Source organism: Dicentrarchus labrax, unplaced genomic scaffold (genome assembly GCF_905237075.1).
Source record: "Dicentrarchus labrax unplaced genomic scaffold, dlabrax2021, whole genome shotgun sequence".
NCBI classification, from domain to species: domain Eukaryota; kingdom Metazoa; phylum Chordata; class Actinopteri; family Moronidae; genus Dicentrarchus; species Dicentrarchus labrax.
In genome coordinates this window covers 6,360,724-6,374,397 of record NW_026136701.1, presented here as the reverse complement: position 1 = coordinate 6,374,397, position 13,674 = coordinate 6,360,724, and the positions used below count along the sequence as shown (strand labels likewise).

Sequence of the window (13,674 nt, the reverse complement as noted above, 5' to 3'; positions counted from 1 at the left end):
TTCTCATCAGCTTTTCATCCCCTTCACTTTGTCCCAAATTTCTGAAAGCTTTTTCTCCACTTTGCTGTTTTGTGCTGTGAAACAACCAAACTGATTTCATGTTGAGATAAATGCACAGCATTTTATTATTGTTGGTTGACAAGACATTTATGTTTCAGAGTGTGCTGGAGGTACAAGGCATTTCTCATTAAACATTTATCTGCTTTGACAAAAGGACACAATGGCTATTAAGAAGCGGAGCTCCAGAACTAGAAGAATTCGTCCCGTCTCCACCAGACTGAGTGAGTTTTTGTGCCTTGACTCGCTGCTAATTGCCCTAAAGTGCTCATATAGCCTGATGTATTTACAGTAATGTCAGGGTCAATTGATTTTGTTTGCCTTTCTTCAGTCACACAAGTGGTGTGCATCTTACCATAATGAAACGAGTCATCATGTCTTTCAGTATTTAAGCTGGTTTTAACTTTTCTCTGCTCCTGTTCTATGCTAATGCCTCTGTTAATAGTAACTGTGTTATTAGCCAGTGTATTTAATTTAGCATGTAAAATCTTAAATGAAAGGGTTAACCATTTTGGGTAATAACATAGCATTCTCTCTGATACTGCCCTCAGGTCAAATGTGACATTTTTTTGACCCATTAGTGGTAATGGTTTAAGAACAGTCTCTCCATTTTTCCCCATTTTCTGCCTCACAGAGCATGGCTTTGGGCTTTCTTTACTCAAAATTGTTTTAAAATAAAGGCTATAAAAAGTTCTCATATCTGAGTTTAGAAAAATGGAATGTGAGAACTTTTGTAGTAATTATTTTATTGCAGCTTCAGTCTGTTCAATTCAAATCAAAGAGGGCTGAAGAACGGGTTAAGGGCAGGTCAAACCAGGAGGTGACATACATTTTATTTTGTCACAATCCTTTCCCGTCTTGTCGTAGGTCTAGGTGATGAGCCTAGTCCCTCTCCTACCCCGTCTGCTCCACCCCACTCTGCCCCTCTTACCCACTCGGCATCATGGGAGTGTCTGTCCACCCTCCCCACCAACGGCTCGCCCTTGCGTCACGTGACTCACGTCAGGCCTCGCCCACCACGGAGACACAGAGCAGGGCATCTTCCCCCGGAATCTGTAAGTTGATGGCACATGGCATGGCATTGACCTTTTGACCTTTTGACCTTTTTATTATGATCTTCAGCAGGCAGGAGTCGCCTTTCCCCTCGAGCTTCTTGTAATGGAAAACTCTGCAGGGCAGTTTCTCTGCTGTGAACAAATGCACCTACACCTGACTCTATCACAGCTAGCACTTTTAAAATAGTATCTGCACTGTGTTTTTTTTATGGCACCTACAAGGTAAAGGAGTCTTTATTGTGCCAGTAACATCATTGTATATATTTAACTGCCCCATTTTTGATCCCATACAACAGCATGAAGTTCAGTACATGCATTTCCACAAAAGAGCTCAGGCGGGTATAGAGGTAAAAAAGTAAACCAAACATGTAGAGTTCTTAGGTTCTTTTAATCTTTTGACTGCTTTGTGTGAACTTTTGTTATTTATCTTGTTTTCCATGCCAGTGGCACTTTCCAAAAATAAGTTCCTTTCAAAGTAAGAAGCTGTCGCATGTGTCTCTGTGACTCAAATGTTAATCATGCACAGCCATCTCCCAGGGGCCGCGGGGCAGCCTCTAACTTAGCAGCTTGTTTGTTTTGAGACTTTGTAAAAGCTTTTTTTAAATCGGTACAAACTCAGTTAGGGCAGCATGATGAGGAGTTGTTTTACAAACAGACTTTTGTTGGCAGTGGATTCGGTTTTGCCAGCCAGCCAGCCATTTGAAATGATAATACCTTTTGTCAGCCTTTCAGCTTTTTGTCGACATGGTGGATTGATCATTGTTATCCTGTTATTCGATCTGTTTCCTGTGTGTGTGTGTGTGTGTGTGTGTAGCATTGCTCAGAGAATGGAGGAGTCAATATGCTGGAGGATGGACTGCCTGATTTCTACAGCAAGAGAGTTCTACCTGACAGGTAGCTCTTTTTTTTGTGTGTGTGTGCAATCATTAAACAAATGCAGCAGATATGTCATTAGTACAGTGGCCCCTGAGGACAAAGCACAAACAGTACGGGTACTGCACTCCAAATCAGGTGGATCAGTAAAACCTGATATTTTCTTCTTCAGCATCTAATAGGAGTGTATCCAAGAAGACATGCAAGAACTTAATCTTGTAACCATGTGAGACATTTCTCATTAGTATGAGATAATCATCCCTTAATGATGGGAAAATTCTATTTTACGATAAAATAATTTAATTATCAGAGTTAAGTTACCATCCAAAACAGCACTTGTTACTGGGACCTGGGGCTGGTAGATTACTGGAGCAACCTTCAGGAAGCTAGGATCAATATCTTTATATGAACAATGGATCAGATGACTTCTTGTGATTGGATCGGGTGTTTCTGTAATGCTGAACCCACTGTGAATTATTGCACAATTTCCAGTCAGCCGTACAGAGCATTTTAGTGTCTTTCGGCTCATTGCTTTGGTTTTAAGACTTACAACTTAACTGTTTTGGTTCACTCTCAGCACATCGGTTTCATTTCCAGCAGCAGAGGCTGTTTTCTGTGAAAAAGTTCTAAAAACATATATACACTATACACTACATGCACTTGAAGCTACCTGTTGGAGTTTAAGAAAAACTGTGTTTTCAAATGTTTTATAAGAATGGAAATGCATTCAGGACATTTGTTAGACAAGAAGAATACACACAATGAGTTTGGTGAGTAACAGTACTAACTGGTGGACATGGTGAAGCATTTAGCAGCCTGAGAGCCAGGTATTTTGTTTATCAGTTAGTGGAAACCAGATCCCAAAGCCTCAAACAGAGAAGGAATAATACCAAAACAGTAGTTTCATCACAGTCTGGTCTTCTTGATCATAATTATGGGATAGTTTTCTAATAATTATCACATAAATATTTCCTAATGATGAAAATGTGTCCTAATAATTACAAGATGCTTAGTTCTAATCATCAGTTCTAGTCTCAATTATGAGAAATAGGATTTTTACTTATGAAAGAATGAGATTTTTCCCGTTTGTGAATTTGATGTGGTTAATTAAAATGGAAATGTTATCAGTGTTCCATCCCATTGTATTGAATTGGACAGAATCACTTCATGCATTTAAATGAAAGTACTGTGGTTGCTTAACATGTATCTAAATGCATCAAATTAATTCTGTATGAAGATGTGTTTTTTTTTTGTGGGTCAGATGCATGTGTTACTGTAGTAGGGTGCATCTGGTCACAAAATAAAATAGCACCTATGTGTACCACTGTGCTGCACAAAAAATAGCAACAAGTTAATACACCTACCGACATAAGAGAAGTGCTCCTCCTGTATGCTACATGCAGTAAAAACAGGACTATTAGATGTCCCTTTCTATAATGCCTTTGTACTCATGTCATGTAATGGTATCAATGATGAATGAACAGTATGCTCTTACAGCACAGTGGGCACAGATGTAGTGCAAAGGCTCCATTTGCACTGAATAGAAGCCTCATCTGTAGCCCGATTTGTTAAATAACTAAAGCATATTCTATTATATAAAATAAATCATCTTGTTTACAGTCCCAGTCCAGCCTCCTGTCGACTAACACATTTTCTTTGGAACTGTACAGTGGTCACACAAAATTGTTTTTGTGCTTTTTTTCTGTATTAGCAAGTAAGTACTGACTGTGCGTGTTCACAGATCTGTGGTAAAGCAATTATATATGGAGGAAACGCAGCTAAACTTTCATTAAAACAACTAATTTAAGTCACACTTTAGTGTTTGTTGTCAAATAATCACATAATCAATGCAATTCCAATAAAGCACTGTATGTAATAGTGTGCTCCACTAATGATGGTATCCTTTTGGGTCACTTTAAAGCAGCTGTAATCAATTCTCTGCATAAACAATGGATCACATGAGTACTTGGATGTGGAAAGGGTTGTGAAAATTGATGAACTCACAGATAATTAGCATATTTGAGCTAATTTGTTGTTTGTTGAGCATTTAGCAGTTTAAAAAACAGCTATTTCCCTCAGGAGTTAGTGGAAACCACCATTCTGGACAGAAACACAACTCCAAATGAATGCTAATGCTAATATTGCACTAATGTGTGCTATAAATAAGAAACTATAAACTGTTTGCTAACGAGTTTTCCATATCAACTTCAAAAAGGCAATGATTTGTTAATGTGTTAACCGCTTGTATTCTCTACCTCTAAGTGACCAACAAAATCAACCATTGACTGTTTAAAGCAGCACCTTGTGAAAAATAAGATCCATGCTCAAGTATATATTATTATATAATATCTTAAATTAAAACTGCATATTTTATTGCATAGATACAAGTGATACTAGTAAAAAAGAAATGCTTAGGCTATTTGGGAAAAAAATACAAAAGCCAAACTGCTCAACCTTCAGTCTACCGCTGCAGTTTCTAATTTTAAAGCTACAAAATACTTTTCATTTAATTGACATTATGAGTACAGTTAGAGTCAAGAGTTTAAGGTGGTATAATGCAGATTTTGACACATTAAAGCTCAGTGTTTAAGATAGCAATTTACCTTATTTGGGTATCCCATAATTTAAGATTACTGATTGAGATTGTAAGAAAATCATATGTGGCTCAGAAATGTTCAACTGAAACTGCATCACTACGCAAACCTACATGGAAATAGTAGTAGTTCCCAAAACAGTTCTACGGCTACATGTGCTTAATGCTCACCAGTAGTGCATGATTCATTGAGGCTGCATAAAACATGCCTTCTGTCAAATATATGAAACCATCTGTACAGGCCCAGCCAAAAAAATGTCTATGGTTCATTAGCATAAGTGACACATAATGTAGTCAGCTGTTAACGCTGCCATCCTTTATCCAATGATGCATTATATATAATGTATACTGGTCAATAATTGTGAATGGCTAGTTGCATTAATAGTAAAATCTCACCAAAATGAAATCTTAAATCTGATCCTACTTTATATATCTTAGTTTATAGCCATATGTTCCTTTGCTTTGTTGTCTTTACCAATAACCTCTGTCATTTCTCCTTCTCTTTCTCTCCTCAGTCAGCTGTCGTCCCTCCATCAGGCCCAGTCACTGAGGAGAAAGAAAAGACGCAGCGTGTTGTCCATTTTCTCCGGTTTCCGCAAGAACCGCAACTCCACCATCTCTAATCAGGACTCGGAGTAAGTATTCAGCCAAGGGGCTGAGTGGAAGGAGGGGATGAGAGAAACATTTAAGTGCACAGACCCAATTCATTCATCCAGTGCGGGGCATTAACGTCACTTCATAGATTCATAAATATTTTAATGGAAGAAAATATTTCGCTGTCTCCAACTGTTTTCCTTTGCCTCAAATTTATGCCATTGCATACATTTAAGCTGCTGTTACATAACGGCACCATAGTTAAAAAGAAGACAGCAGTATGGCAAAGTGGAAAAAGTACAAGGTGGCAAACTTATTTTAAAAAATGAATTACACAGATTAATAGCTGAGGGAAGGGAATTGCACTCTGCAGGCACTCTTTGTAAACTTCACCATTAAAAGGAGTTAGAGAAAAGGGCACTCAGTGAGAGCTACAGCAAGTGTTTCAGCTGACAGAGGTGCTTACAAATTCAACTTAAAGGAATTGTGGCGAGGCTAAAAACGGGTGACGCAATCGCCTCTGCTGGTTACCAACCTTGCGCGGGAGTTCCACTAGACGGTGGCCAAGTTTACAGCAGCCTACAGCTGTCTGAAAGAGAAGCATAAAAGAATGGATGACTCATCTTAAAGCCAGTTACAGAAAGAAATGGCTTTTTAAAAACAATTTACCATGTTCTGTTGTGTTTTACCAACGGATTGTTGCTAAGCAATCAAAGAGATTGTTTGGTGCTGCATCCACTTGGCTGCCCTCTGCATCCATTTCTTTTGTCTTTTTTCAGCAGCACAGTGTATGTGGGAAGTGTGCCAGCGTCTGGGCCAAAGACGTGTTCATTGAACTACAGCACATTCAAATTGGTGACATAGTTATGTGCTCATCAAAATTTCTTGTTTTTCCGTCTGTCTGTTCCAGCAGCGCCTTAGAGAACGTCTACTCGATGATTCAGCACCCTAAGGACGCTGGGAGGCCAGAGAGCGCTGTTCCTGGAGCAAACGGGACCATGTCTTCACCTCGGCCCGCGCAGGGTGTACCTCTGCATGGGATGAGAGCTGCCAGCCCCCCCTGCCTCATCCAAAGACAGGTACAGTGAGAATGTTGACACCATGGTTCAGCTAGAAATCCAAAATTCAAACTCTTATGGGAGCTACTGACAGTGAATCCCAACCAGCTCCGAGGGGAGCTATTGCGACCTTTGCCAGCATATTGATGCTCCTAAGTGTATTTAACTTCCAAATAGACAAAAGATTTTGGCACACATTGCACTATTCCTCTGTGGAGTAGTGTACCAGTCTGGCAGAGCAAACAGTTTAAAGTGAATGCAAATATGTAACTATTTCAATACCATATCTTCTGTCTGCTTCCAGTATAACTAAAAAGGGATCCAAAATGTGAGCTTGCTTCCAGTTCCAATAGTTTCACATGGCACAGCACACTGCATGCTGTGCCTACCACCTGCTAGTCCCAGCCTTTTTCTGTGTTGTACTTGTTTGGCTTGTCAGAGGTGTGGAGGACTATATGACCTATTTTAAATCTCTCCACACACACGCAGAAGGAGCTGGAGTCATTCAAATCCTTTTGGTTCTTAAAGTAGAGTCCAGGGATCCCCACTGATCCTTGAGGGGATTTGAGGGCATCCCCAGTAAAATGAGGGATAATTAGATTTTGGTGTAATTGAATTTGCTTGAATTACAAATTTTAATCGTAGACTTCACTCCTCACTACCGTTACTACCAGAGTAGACGGTTAAATGACTACAACAACAACAGGGAATCCTGGTCAGCCTGTTCTATCATACAAAGATATTTGAGGTTGAATATCTGACTTTTTTATGGTTTGACAACTCATTTATAATTTTTTTTTCTTGTCCAGTCCACAGACCTGGTCAGCATGGTGTACAGCTGCATCGGGGCCGAAATCGAGGACTCAGATGGGAGCAGCTCCTGTGACATCAAAGAGACAGACGATACTGACAGATCTACCACCATCTCAGATGCCCCTGCGGATACTCGGAGTAACGGCCACGCGGTGTCCTCCAAACAACAGACGGACAGACAGATGGAGACGGGGAGGCAGGAGCGGATCGTACCCCTGACAGACTCACGGGCTGAGATGGACGAGGACAGACAGAGCGGCGGTGGAAGTGTGGCCCCCTGTGGGCCGAGACCAGAGCCACCTCCACAGAGTACCAAGCCCAGTCTGGTTGTCATGAGGCAGAGACACCTGCAGGAGAGTTTAGGTACTGCAACTTAGACAGCAAATGAAGCTGTATTACAGTATTTTAGCTGGACTGCTCATACAAGCAGCCAAACTGAGTCTGAATATTTGATTTTGATTTGATTAAACTTGAAAATCATTTTTTGTGTTCGATAAAGAGCAGAAACAGTTCAGTCACAATCATTATTTTGTCCTGCATTCATGTAGGATTAATGTTGTGTTCACTGTCTGTATTCACAGCATATTTAATACATAAAATCGAAGGCCATTCTTAATTCACATCCTTCCAGATACTTACTTTTTTCTCATTACTAATTGTATAATCTTGAGGAAATGACCATTGCAGATTCTGTATTGACGAGAACTAGATACCACAAACAGCATTATTTTATAATTTAGCGTTATACCTAAACAATAATTTACTTTTTAGAGAATCACAACATTATGATACACAAAATATTGTGAAAGCTGTCTGTCATTATACTTTTTTTTTCAAAATACTTACAATAATACTTACAATACGTTGAAATGCAGCATTTTTTAAATAATGTTAAGGTAATAATGTTTAGAAATGTATAGATGTCAGCTGATACATTTTTGTATCACTGTTCTGTTTTCAGTTAAAAAAGTTAAAAACCTCAGAAGAAGCCGTATAAGAAGTTAGAAAACTACCTGTAACATATTGCAAGAACAGTTGAAAAAGTAGATCAACATCTTTAAAAGTTTTTTAAAACAACTCTGTCAAAGTGAGTTCAGTGAGAGGAACAGTATTTAATGGCTTAGCCCCAAATGTACGCTGTTCTGAACTATAGGAGCCTTTACAGAGAGAGGGCCATTGTTAAGGGCTATTGTTAGTTTCAAGTCTAGACTTTGTAATGAGCCAAAACACTGCAGTTACAAAAGTAGCTGTAGACTACACCCTGGCTCAAAGGGAATTAGAAGGTCAGTCCAATAGATCCAGGCCCAAACCTGCCATGCCATAAAATCAATGTAAGATCTGCAGATTGACTTTAAAAATGGAGAAGTGATACAGAAAAGAGCCCTTTTTATAGGTGTTTCTTTGTTTGCCGTTTACTTTATCCTACTTTTTGTTTGTGCGGTGGATGTTTGGCAGTGATTTCAGTCCCAGCCCTAGCTAAGGCTTACATTTGCAGTTACAGAATGAAATGTGTGCTCCTGCTACTTGTCAACATTTGTACTTACAGGTTTTTACTTTCAATTTTCAAACAAAGCTTTGATTGATCATTGTGAGGACTGTGTTGTGTTTTTATCTCACCAGAGGAGGCAGGAAGGCTGATGGGAGAAGAAGACCAGAGTGAGAGAAAGCATGAAGAGAAGCAGAGAGCACGAGGCCCAGAGGGACAGCGTCCTCTTATACCCAATAAGGTACACGTACAGCATGTAAAACAGAAAGAAAATATAAGACACAGAACTCTGCTCCGTAACCAAATGCTGTGTTCCTCCCTCAGCCCAGTCTCGACATCTCAAGAGACAAAACGTCACCGGAAAGGGCTGTGACCTCTCCCAAAACCTCACCTGCCAGCCCAGGTAAAGAACCAACCAATGATCAGAGGAGCTTGCCTCCTGCTCAGCCAGTCATTCCAGAGGAGGAGACTGATGAGAGGACAACCCCACCAGCATCTGCCAAGCCTGGGATAGAAGCAGCAGATCCTGCTGGTCAAGGTACTGTAGCAATGTTATTTTATAGCAGAGGACGGTGGCAGTAGTCAGACATTGTGTGGTAGATCTATGGTTCCTGACCAACACTCAACCTGAGGGTCGCCAAAGCTTCCCGGGGGGTTGCCAGGGTGTAAGAAAACTACATAGTGGTAGGCTTATATCCCAGCATTCTGTTCGTTTGTGAAGAAAATGTAATAAAATTTAGAATTTTTAAAATGTATATTAATATTTAAGATGTAAAGTAAGAAAACAACCAAAGAACTAATAGAACAATTGTTAAAAATATATACAATACAGACAGAGAATTGCATTAAAAAGTTCCTAAAAATATCATAAAAACTCTCTGATCAGTATTCACAGGAAATAATCTGCGCAGAATTCATCCAAATCACTCGTTTTATACAAACTTCCTGCAGTTCTGTGTGGGTTAACTGTCATAATTAATCAGGGGTTGTCAGTTTACTCAGTGATACAAAAGAGGTGCCTTAAGAAAAAAGGTTGGGAACCACTGTGGTAGCTCACTCCTAATAAAACAGTGTGGGTGGAACTTGAATGAAGTTTGCTTTTTTTAAATGTGAAATAGGTCTTAAATTGCATTCATAATGGTCTTACAAAGGTCTTAAAACAACCTGCTGAAACCTGCAGAAACCCTGTGTATAGGCATGGTAGCTGTTAGTGCTAATCTCCCATTTCTGCTAGACATAAAGGGGGCAGAACACTGTATGTTACTGGTGTCAATAAGGCCATATGGACAGAATAAGACAGCACAGATGATGATGATGATGATGATGGTTATGATTGTTCCACCAACCAGACGAGGAAGAAGGTCGTAATGGATTTCCAGCAGCATCCCGACACACCAGGAAGTCCAACTCATTCGACATAGGTACTGTATGTCTGATAATGTGGCTATAGCTCCCCCTGCTATTGTGCACACACAATATGCATGCTCTTCAGTTATACACATGGCTGTCTGAGTCAAGTGCACGTCTTGCTGTTTTCATTCATAATTTATAACAATGGTGCAATGCCTTTGTTATTTTTTATCAAATGAAAGCAGCATGAGTCTCTCTTATTTGATGTGCTCCCAAAGCCTGTAGAGCTTGCTGGCTGTGTGCTGCATTACTGCTTTACCCTGCAACCCTCTTCTCAGTTCCCACACCCTACTTTGTGTGTGTGTGTGTGTGTGTGTGTGTGTGTCTCGTGCCATTTCCCCCCAGGCATGGAACGTGACAGCCCCTACGATCTGGAGAGGTCTTCAGATCGCAGATTCCCTGTGAAAAAGCCCTGTTTCCCCGAGTACAGAAACAGATCTCTGGACTGCCCTGCTGGGACCAGGTGTATGTATCTGTTTCTCCTCCTGCAAATATGTGTGGTATGACAGCCATTTAGCAGGAAATGTTTGCACCCATGAGGGGTATTGCAAAACAAAATTATTTTTAAATGATTTCTGTCTGATGTGGTATTCTATTTGACTAAAAGTAGTAAAAAATTCAGTTAATCTTCATAAAGTTAATTAAAAGCAAAAAGAAGTTGCTGAAAAGTGTGTACAGCTTCATTTTTTAACTTTAGTGTAGACTTTTCAGAGCTCTGCGCATACATGGGTGACTCATACCGTACATATTGAATGCATGCTTGTTCCGGTATATTGAGGGCTGACCAAATAAAGAGATCATAAAACATAATTTAAAGACGGAATTTGGCTTTTTTCCAGAAACGTCTCATTGCAGCTGGCAGCCGGCTCTAATGCTGCCTGGATAAGTGTTCTATTAGACTAGGACTTCACCATTTTTGACATAAGGACCTTTTATCATTCCTGCTTTAATTGGAGCTGATTTTTTTTTTAAACCGCTGTGTTCCATTATTGAGATAATTGGCAGCCATGTTTTGCTGATTCATCATCCGTTTCTACATTGAGCTGTTTGGCATCAAAGATGAAAACCCGGAGGCAGTGGAATTGAAGGGCCACTAATGACATGGCTAAACCACTGCCAATTACCTCTGTAATACAGAACTGTATATGGAGAACCTGCTGCAAGGGACTCGATTATCATCACTGTGAGAGTGATAAAAGGCTCCACATGTCACAAATGATGGCATTAAAGCCAGTTATATAGAATGTGTGAAACCTTAGTGCTCCTGTGGGTCCTGTCTGGTTAAATTTTAGGGAGGCTGATATATCAAGCAGAGACTTCATAATCTGGACAATAGGCACATTGTCATGGCTGTTTCCTGTACACACTGAAAGTGTAAGGAGTGTTTGTGGCAAACCAGATTCTAATTCCAAGTTTTTTTTATTGCCACCTGGGGGCAGCAGAACAAGTTAAAAACAATTCTGATATACAGTATTATCTTCTTAATACTGATATGGCAAATGTGTTAGCAGACTGTTTACACATTCAGCACACGCAGAACTACATTAGTGTTCATATGGAGTTGTTTCCTGCCGCCTGATGAATGCAGATCCAATTTTTTATTCTCCTTTTTTAGAATTTAGCAGCTAAATGCTCCACAATTCTTACTAGCTATTTACTAACTTTGTCTGTCTACTGAACAGGTAAAGTAAAGTTTGGTTTATTTATTTAGAGTTGTTTTTTTGTTTTTATGAAAATAGCTGTCTGCTAATGTTGTAAAGAAGATTGCCGAGAGCTGAGTTGTGTGCCTGTAATAGAAACAGTCCAAATAAGAATAAAGGCTGTGCAGAGCTGAGGGCAGCTGCATAGTTTGGTGATAATTCTCTCTAGGTTTGACATTATGGACAGCCTGTTTCATATTACACACAGTTGATGTCAGTCAGTTGATCCATTGTTAATATAGAATATTTAGTAGTACAGCTTTAAACCTTCAATAACTGATTTTTTTGGCCACTTGAAGTCAACCAAAATTGTGTTTTTGAAGTTGATATGGTGCTCAGGTGGTCATAATGTTATAGCTGATCGGTGTAGCTGCTAACTATGTCCGTCTGTCTGGTGCTGAGCAGGTAGGCCACAGTGGATTTTTAGTGCATTTCTGCTGTAAATGTTGCTTCTGTTGGAGACGGTGTTAATGAAAGTGAAGTTTGCTGGCTTCAAAACCAAAACATTGAGCTAAAAAATGCCTAAAATGTTCTAATCAGTTTGATTAGTGCAGCTTTAAAGTCATGCATTGACACTGTATTTGCTTCTGTAGGTTATGAAAGTCCCCAGCTTGGGAACAAAGAAGCGTTATGACGTTACCAGTGGACCAGAAGAAGTTTGCTGGGAAGGGAAGACTTGAACATGGAGGACTGGAGAGAGACGAGCTTTTAAAACTTTGTGGACTCAACTTACAAAGATCCAAACAGCAGCTGCTTTTCCTTTTTAATCCATTTAAACATTTGTTACTGAAAATGCATGTACTGTATGCTTTCTGTTTTTAACTGGTTGCACTTGCTGTGGTTTTTTCTCAGGCATAAGGGAAGCTCTGACCTGCAGTACATAAAGCACACACAGTAGTTCAATGTCTCTCCAGTATGCTCATTATGAAATGTTGTTTTATGCATTTGTGCGAAATCACTGGATTATGCTCCGTCTTCTCATCTCCTCCCTGTCTTTTACTGACAATCTGTGACTGCTAAAAGTGAGTTTGTACTGTATTTATTCCAATGGAGATGTACATACTGAATATAAGACTGCACTAACCAATGTGGTACCAGTTAACAATCATGTTTTTCTTTGTGATAATATATCATTTGATAACTGTGTTTGTAAGTATGCTTTTGGTGTATGCTGACGTTGATGATTGAGAAATGTGTTTTCATGCACTTAGCACTCCCATCTCTTCAAGAGTATTTAAGTCAGTCAGTGGATCACATACAGGTTTAATCTGATTTTGCAGGCCTGGAAATGAGTATATTTTCTAAAAATGCTTCTATGAATCAGAATAAATAAAATTGACTTTACACAAGGAATTGGATTCTTTTAAAGTGGTGTTTATGATGCATTATTCTGCTCATGCAATACATTTGATTATTAGAGTACATGAATTAACCAAAAGGCAACTCCAGCAAGTTTTACACATACAGGTCAGTTTTAGTCATGCGGTTTACTGCTTGTATAATATCTGCTGTTGTTAGCTCTGTCAAATTTAAGAAAATAACTATTGGGTTGGAGTTCATCACTACATATTTTTAAAGGAATAGTTGGACATTTTAGGGATTGCACAAATTACCTTTTTTTACAGTAGCATAACATATGGAACAGGACCCACAACCCATTGGGAAGTCACAGTTTCAGCACATAACTCCCTGTAAAACCAATTTTTGTTTTACATTTAGGTTGTGTGTATTACCAATAAGCGATACAAGAAGAAGTTAGTGAGGGATAGAGGTGGTGGAAGACAGATTTGTTTACCTCGGGACAGAGGCTAGTTAGCAGTTTCTCCCAGCTTTCAGTCTTTATGCTCGGTATGAAACCTTTCATACACCAGTCATAAGGAGGCCATGACACAACAAAGAACAGTATTCATGTCTTAGAGGACTGATCACATCTGACAGGAAATTAAAAAACCTGAGAAAAACATTGGCAAAGGCTTGATTCAAAACTGTGTCTAAAGAAGGCACAGATAAGCATTTAAGTGTAATGGTGACACAG

General features: G+C 39.5%; 1 protein-coding gene across 3 annotated transcripts in view; it reads left to right on the top strand.

The window, feature by feature from the left end:
- Positions 1 to 12,992, top strand: part of carmil3 (capping protein regulator and myosin 1 linker 3) — a 76,094-nt gene extending 63,102 nt beyond the window's left edge. Inside the window, exons 31-41 of one of the 3 annotated variants that reach the window (XM_051405350.1) lie at positions 215 to 281; positions 925 to 1,112; positions 1,927 to 2,006; positions 5,094 to 5,213; positions 6,086 to 6,251; positions 7,040 to 7,406; positions 8,664 to 8,770; positions 8,854 to 9,067; positions 9,879 to 9,950; positions 10,285 to 10,404; positions 12,233 to 12,992. In XM_051405350.1, coding sequence (XP_051261310.1) covers positions 215 to 281; positions 925 to 1,112; positions 1,927 to 2,006; positions 5,094 to 5,213; positions 6,086 to 6,251; positions 7,040 to 7,406; positions 8,664 to 8,770; positions 8,854 to 9,067; positions 9,879 to 9,950; positions 10,285 to 10,404; positions 12,233 to 12,273 — 1,542 coding nt within the window. In that variant the 3' untranslated portion in view covers positions 12,274 to 12,992. Of the gene's footprint in view, positions 1 to 214; positions 282 to 924; positions 1,113 to 1,926; positions 2,007 to 5,093; positions 5,214 to 6,082; positions 6,252 to 7,039; positions 7,407 to 8,663; positions 8,771 to 8,853; positions 9,068 to 9,878; positions 9,951 to 10,284; positions 10,405 to 12,232 lie in introns of all 3 variants that reach the window. The other 2 variants (XM_051405361.1, XM_051405372.1) reach the window with 2 other exon arrangements.
- Positions 12,993 to 13,674: the final 682 nt, after the last annotated feature.